Source organism: Psammomys obesus, unplaced genomic scaffold, assembly GCF_907164565.1.
Source record: "Psammomys obesus unplaced genomic scaffold, mPsaObe1.curated_primary_1811, whole genome shotgun sequence".
Classification (NCBI taxonomy): Eukaryota; Metazoa; Chordata; class Mammalia; order Rodentia; family Muridae; genus Psammomys; species Psammomys obesus.
In genome coordinates, this window is record NW_026587382.1 from 3,199,406 (window position 1) to 3,206,987 (window position 7,582).

Genomic DNA, 7,582 nt, shown 5'->3' on the forward strand with positions numbered 1-7,582 from the left:
CAGCTGGAGCCGCCGCCGCCCCCGGAGTAGCCGCCGCCGCCGCAGCTGGAGCCGCCGCCGCCCCCGGAATAGCCGCCGCCGCAGCTGGAGCCTCCGCCGCCGCCAGAGTACTTGATGCCCCCTCCGGAGCCTCCACCCCCGCCGCCGCAGCTGGAGCCGCCTCCAGAGGAGCCGCCGCCTCCGCAGCTGGAGCCGCCTCCAGAGGAGCCACCTCCGCAGCTACCACCACCGATATAGTAGCCACAGCCGCCGCCGCCGCCGCCGCCGCCTCCGCCGCCGCCTCCTCCACCAGAAGCCTTTCCACAACTCACGGGAGGACAGGGAGTGGGCTGCTTTTTCTGGTGAGACATCTTGTTTAAGGAGAAGGGGAACCCTGGAAGAAGAGCAGAAGAGCACCATTGGACCAGCAGCAAGGGGACACTGTGAGGGAGGCAGCTGCATCCATGGCAACATCCTTCTGACTCCCAGCATCTTGCCAACCAGGGACCAGGTGTCTGAACTCTGTTCAGGGGCTGGATCACTCTTTAAAAGCCCCGTTAGTGGTACCTTCCTTCTTGCTCAGCTTTACCTGACTTCTGCTGTGTGATTTGGAGGGCAGAGGACCCTACATTCCCACCTGCTTCTTATGTTCCGTTAAGGAACAGCCCATCTCTCAGGGTGCTCCCAAATGCCAATCCTGATTCTTTAAGTTCAGTAGAAAATTGCAATACATTTCCACCTGGGTTTTACCCATTCCCAGCACAACAAGGAAAGATTTGTTTGGACATTAGCAGACTGTAGGACTCATTTTCTGCAAAAAAAATCCTTAGTTTAAACTCTTGATCTGTCCTCTTCGGTGAGGACATGCTCCAAGGGCCAGTTATTAGATGAGGCGGCTCTCCTGTGGCACTGTGAGCAAACAGGGAAGGACCAGCACATCTAACTACAAGACAGCAGGCATCCTTTTGAGGTTATGCAGGAGTCAAAGTTTGGTAGAAATTGCAGCTGGTAGGAAATTGCAGCTCAGCATCTCACAAGTCATTTATCTCTGATTATCTGCCCCCATAAAGCAGGGCTTGGGGTTTTGTGGCTCTTCAGATATCTCCCATCAGCACCATTCTGTGACTTATCCATCCTCCCTTCTCTCTCTGTGTCTGTCACTCTGTCTCTCTGTCTGTCTCTGTCTCTGTGTCTGTCTCTCTCATAGTGGGTTCAGCCTCTCATAACAGGTTTTACAAGGTTCATCCAGTCCATAGCAAGCTGACTTGAGCAGCCACTGCAGAATCCTGTGTTCTAGCCCTCAGCCTCTGGGGTGCCAGAGAAGTAACAGATAGTCCTGTCTTAATGGAGTTTAGCATTCTGTTCAGGAGCCAGAAACATCATCTGCCCAGCAGCAGCTTACCATTCTCCCAGGGCCTTCCTAAATCTCTTCTCACCTGAATGTAGTAGCTTCCAAATGGGAGATGGGCCCTGTCCCTTAACTGCTCTGCAAGCCGAGGAAGGCCAGCTGGAGAGACCAGAGAGCCAGGAGAGCCCACACTTACCCGAAGCACCAGGGGAGGTGAGTGAGGGAAGGAGATGATGGCGATGTGAGGCACCGTGGAGCTCCTGGCGTTTTATACTCTTTGCCTGCTCTGACTCATCTATTGATCAGGTACCTCCTGGTCTGGCCTCAGTTACGTGACTAGTAACTCTTGGCCCCACCTCCCTGTGATTGCAGGCAAAGGATTGACCCATTCATGGAGATTTCAAATTCTTGGGATAGGGATAGGCAGCTTGCTGTATGACTGGTCAATTCTCTGATGTAACTGTGAGCAGGTTGGTCATTAGAGATGGCCGGCAGAGTGGATGGCAGAGATTGTTTTCAAAACTTCTGATGTGGGCTGCATGCCATAGCCAGAGGACTACACTTGAGGGATAGGTTCCAGTCTTATGAAGCAGCCTAAGGGAGTCAGGCATGGAGAGCTAAGACATTGTCTAAGACACCTGAGTCCATGGAACTGTACTTTTAAATTTTGCTGTTTGATTCTGATCTAATTATGTTGGAAAGCGTCAAAACTTTAGAGTTTATCTGTCATTTGTCACTATTTCTATACTTTGGTTTCATGAGTGCTTGGTTGGGGTGTTTCTGTAGTGTTTATTGGTTGTGAGAGTTCGGGAGTCCCCCAAGCCTGGATGGTTCACCAGAGACAGCACTGTAACTACTATGGCTGAGTTACTTTTATGAGTGCTTTCTGGTGATAGCAGGTGTTTTGATCATCAGCACTGACACTGATTTTACTTGCAGAGGTGAAAACTAACAAGATGGACCTTGGAGTCCTTTCCACCATGACCCTTTGGCTCTGATGTCCTGTGGTGATACATGGTGACTTTGACCTCTGAGGGGACAGCCATAGAATGAAATGGACTTGAGGCTGGTGGTTGGGCTTAGGTCTTTCCTTAGCTGTTTGTCGGTTATGTCACCATAAACAAAGACACAGTGGTTCATGCAGTTACACTGCAGAGGAGTTAGTTAATACTTATCGATTGTGGAGGGGCCCAGCTTTCTGACCCTCTTGTACCTTATCTTCCAAACAGGGATCCTAATGTTTACTCATAGGAACGTGAAGATGGAATCGCTATGAAGTTTGAGTCTGTTATATATTATGTGATGCTGACATTTTTGCTGTTTTCTCACATGACAGAACACTCTTACTCACAATCATGCCTTCCCTCGGACATTATTGGCGAGAAGGAGTGTGAAGCCAGCTCCACTGTTCTCCTATAAAATTAATTCAAAAATTGCCTCATAGTCCTGGAGCCAAGAGCAGCCCCTCTTTGTGTGAAGAACATAGTGTTTTCCCCTTCTTTCATCATTGGAACTCAGTGTTATTAAAATACCACAGTTGAACCTTGTTCCACCCAGCTGTGTTGAAATAACAATTCTAATCAGAAATTGACTTAATTATGGGGAAGCATTAACGATCTAAATGATCCTGATTAGACTCCGGCTTTCAGAAACTTGTGGCACTTGTTTCAGTTTGGGCAGTATGAACTCAGGTAAACCAAGGAGGATCCTAGGTGTTCCTGTACTTGGGGATGCACTGGAGAGAGAAGCCAAGATCTGCTGGAGAGGGCAGGTTTCTTAGCTTGAAGCTGAGGCACCATGCTGGCTTTGGAGGGAAACAGCACCTTGTTTTGATAGTGATTGCCATGGGTATAAAAAGGAGTCATTTTTGTTTAGTTAGGCTACATGAGAACAAGTTTGAACTGTGCCTCTTAGTACTCATCTGTGGACCACACTGGCTCATTACCATGTACGCACCTGTCCCAGGAAAAGTCCAAATTAGCATGAGGTCAGTGAGGCATTTTGAGGAAGAGAAGTCTGTAGTTCAAATATCATAGCCTTTCTTCTTTCTTTGTATGTTTAAGTGTTATTTACTTATAAAAAGTGATGATAATTGGAGCTGAAAGGTGTTTTTATACTCTTATGTGATAGAATGAAAACTTCACAGTTGCATAACTACTGTTTTAATTTTGATTAAAAATGAATTACGTATTTTTATACAAAGCAAACAGTTTTTTATATTTCTATACATATGTATAATATAATTTGATTGTATCAGTTTCCACTATCTTCCTTTCTTGCCTTTTTTTCATCCTTCTTCCAAATCCCTAATAAACCTCCTTTTACTTTTACGTCTTTTTTTTTTTTACTTCCATAGATTCCAGGTGTCAGAGACATAGATATTTATCTTTGTTAGATTAGCTTATTTTGATTAACTCAATGATCCCTGGTTTCCATTTCCCTGCAATTGATATATTTTATTCCCTTTTATGGCGGAGTAAAACTCTAGTGTGCATATACGCCATGGTTTCTCATTTAACCAACATCTGTACTGGTTTTATAATGTGGCTGTGTGATGCAATAGACATAGGTGTACTGGCAACACTGGAGTGAGCTGACTTAACCCTTTTGGATGTGTACCCACAAGTGGTATATTTGAGTCATATGCAAATTGTATTTTCCATATTCTGAGGAATCTCCACATGGATTTCTGCAGTGACTGGACTTATTTACATTCTCATTAACGTTATTAGTGTTCTCAACCCTCTCCAAATCCTTACCATTTTGTTTGTTTGTTTCCTTCTTGTTGAAAATCATTCTGACTGGACTGACATGTAATCTCTATGTTGCTTTAGTTTGCCACAATGGCTAAAATGTTGAAATTCCAATTGTTTAAAAGTGTCTGTTTTGTTCATTTATCCATGTACATGTTAAATTATCTGTACTTTTTGATGTTCAGAACTTAAAATTGTTTGTATATTCAGTGTCTTAGCTCATTGGGTGAGTAGCTGGTGAAGCCTCTTTCCTTTCCCCGTTCTGCAAGCTGTCACACTATTTCTTCTGCACTGTAAAACCTTTTAAATTTCTTGCAATCACATTTGTTAATTTCTTTTCTGTAATTACTTGAGCTATTGGAGTCTTCGTCAGAAAGTTATTGCCTGTGTTTCATCTTGAAATGTTTCCCTTTAGCTGTTTCAAAGTTTTGGGTCTTAGTTCCATGGTTTGGTTTGATTTTCAGTTGGTCTCGGGGCAGGTGAGAACCAGGTCTGCAGCTGCAGTCCTTTATATTGTCCCAGGGGTTTTGAGGATGTTTATATATTTCTGTGTGGGATTCTAGACCTTGGAAAACTCAAGCGCATTAAATTCCAGAGAGCCAACAGTTCAAAATGCCTAAAGACTAAGTTTAGTTTTTTTTAAAAAATCTTTTATTCTCATTTATTAGAATTTATTCAATTTGTATCCCTGCTGTGTCCCCCTCCCTTGTCTCCTCCCAAGCCCACCCTTCCTCCCTCTTCTCCCCCTATGCCCCTCCCCTAGTCCACTGATAGGGGAGATCTAAGTTTAGTTTTAATGGACACCTGATTGGTATATTTTTATGGATTATTGTGTGCCCTTCACAATGAATTTTAGTCATGCTCACCCTCATTCCCTTCTCCTTTCCCTTCTTCCACTGATTCTCTTCTTTTTTTCATTTTTTAAATATTTATTAATTACAGTTTATTCACTTTGTATCCCCCCCCCCCCGTAGCTCCCTCCTCCCCTCCCAATTCCACCCTCCCTCCCCCTTCTACACCTATGTCCCTCTGCAAGTCCACTGATGGGGGAGGTCCTCCTCCCCTTCCTTCTGATCCTAGCCTATTAGGTCTCATCAGGACTGGCTGCATTGTCTCCCTCTGTGGCCTGGTTAAGGCTGCTTCCCTCCATCCCCTCAGGGGGAGGTGATCAAAGAGCAGGCCAATCAGTTCATGTCAGAGACAGTCCCTGTTCCCATTACTGTGGAACCCACTTGGACACTGAACTGCCATGGGCTACATCTGAGCAGGGGTTCTAGGTTATCTCTATGCATGGTCCTTGGTTGGAGTATCGGTCTCAGGAAAGACTCATGTGCCCAGATTTCTTCTTAAGAGTTGACACCTGTTTTCACATTTTCTTTTTGTATGTAGTCCACTGCAATGATTTCTTTTATTTGAGTTTTAATATACTTTATTTCCTTCACTATATTCAAATATTAAGAACATAACATATAAGTATAAAATATTACTGTTATATTTTGCATTATTTTTTTCATATTTAGTCTTTGAAACCCACGCATTTTATGCTGATAGCACATCTTAATTAGGACCAGCCACATGTCGAGTGATGAGTGGTGTCACTGTTGAGGCAATCCTAAGAACACTTTCTGTTGTCAGTGTCTTGAGACTCTCAGAGGACATGAGTCTCAGTTATAATCCCAGTTAAAGTCTTTGGAGAAATCTCACCCTCTGACTACAGATCACAATTGCTGAAGACTCCCTCCTCCCAGCTTTGACTTGTCTCTGCAGGAGCTCCCGAATTCTGTAGTCGTCTTCATAGCAGGAGAAGGGGAGAAGAAAAAGACAATGCAAGGATGGGCACAATGATGGAAAATCATGCTGCATTTACAAGTCCTGTTGCAAGAGAACTCGGGAAGGAAGGGCCTGGAATATGTTTGAGAGAAGACTGCATGTCTGACAAGGCCCCTGATTCTTAGTGCTCAAGACTGAGGCAAGATTACATCTCTTGATTTTGGGGAGCTTTGGCCTACTCTGAGCTCACTTATCACAACTTTTACGACCTAGAGTTACATACCTGTGTCCTCATGACTGAGCTCTGGTCGTTTCTCTAACTGAAATTCAAACCAGAACAAGTGGTTTGAAGAATAAAATGTACACAGAGTGGGAGCTTGGGAGCTGAGCATTGCAGGCTTTTGCATTTTCATGGTTAGGGAATAGTTTTCAAGTCTGGCCCAGGAAGTGTCTCAGAGTCTGGGCACCTTCTTGAGGCTACCATTTCTTTCCTCTCTTCAGACTTCTTGGTTGGTAGTGTGAAAGGGTGGTTGCCTCTGGCTGTTAAGTGGAGGAAATGTCTTTGAGACCATCTCTGTGGTAGAATTCCTAGACTCTGTGGTAGAGATTCCTAGAATCTCTCTAGGAAGAGAATTTGCATAGGAAGCTTCCTTAAATTCATTCCATACACCTCATCACCTTCCCTTACTGAAGCCTTGAGGAAATACAGTTACTATGTACCACAAAAGATAGTTATTAGTACTACGGTTGTTGCAGTTGCTGAGTTACACAGCCTGCTCAGACATGTCCCTTGGACTGGTCTCTCTTGAGTTATATCTGCCCTGGAGGAAAGCTCCAGTGATTTCTTTTACTCTGCAGATTAAGGTTCTTGTGTATTGAGTCTTTTACCAGGACGTGGGCTCAGGTTGGCCTTCTTTTGGGTATTTGTGGGGGTCATTGTTTTGCCAGGGGTGAGGATTATGCTTAATCATTTAACGGTACCCAAGAGCTTAAGGGTGCAAGAGGGTGAGCAGTGCATCTAGCCACTCTGCCCACCTGGGCCTGGACACTGTTCATGTGAATGTATTCATAGGCTTGTCTCTTGCTGCTACTGCAAGCTTATAACAGGCTCCCCAAAATCAAGAGATACAATCTTGCCTCAAAGAACCAGGGGCCTTGCCAGAGACACAACCTTCTCAAACAGATTCCAGGCTCTTCTTTCCCCAAGTCTTTTCCAATAGTGTTTTTAAGTACAGCATGATTTGTGTTTTCTCAACAGTCCCATGCTCTTAGTCATGTTATCCTCTTTTTATAGATGACAAAGTATCTCTGAAGCTACTAGATTTGCTCAGATTCTCAGAGTTTTTAAAGTGTGAAGGACAGCATCAGGTCTGGGGAGATGGTTGAACAAGTTAAGGTGCTAGTGGCCAAGCACTCTGAGTCCATTCCTCTGATTTCTGCACTGGTGCTGCTTATGGTCATCATCCCATTTAGTCTCTTTACTCCTTCTGCGCCTTCCCATGTCTCCCTTCTTTCTGTCCACAGAAGAGTGCTATAGGAAGAAGGGACCAAAGGGGCTGTGTCACAACTGAGTTAGACTGACTATGCATCACCAAACTGAAGCCTAGGGACAAAACTGAACTATCCTGCTGAGTTCACAAATATTTTGGTTGTGTGTGTGTGTGTGTGTGTGTGTGTGTGTGTTGTTGATTGGTTGTTTTTCCCTGAACACTGTTATTTTTGGAGCTGGCGG

General features: G+C 44.5%; 1 protein-coding gene across 1 annotated transcript in view; it reads right to left on the reverse strand.

Annotated features, from left to right (window-relative positions):
- Loricrin (loricrin cornified envelope precursor protein) overlaps nucleotides 1-3,461 on the reverse strand; it is a 9,016-nt gene extending 5,555 nt beyond the window's left edge. Inside the window, exons 1-2 of the mRNA XM_055603746.1 lie at nucleotides 1,524-3,461; nucleotides 5-373 (exon numbers count right to left, since the gene is read on the reverse strand). Coding sequence (XP_055459721.1) covers nucleotides 5-350 — 346 coding nt within the window. The 5' untranslated portion in view covers nucleotides 351-373; nucleotides 1,524-3,461. The remainder of the gene's footprint in view (nucleotides 1-4; nucleotides 374-1,523) is intronic.
- Between the last annotated feature and the right edge of the window lie 4,121 nt (nucleotides 3,462-7,582).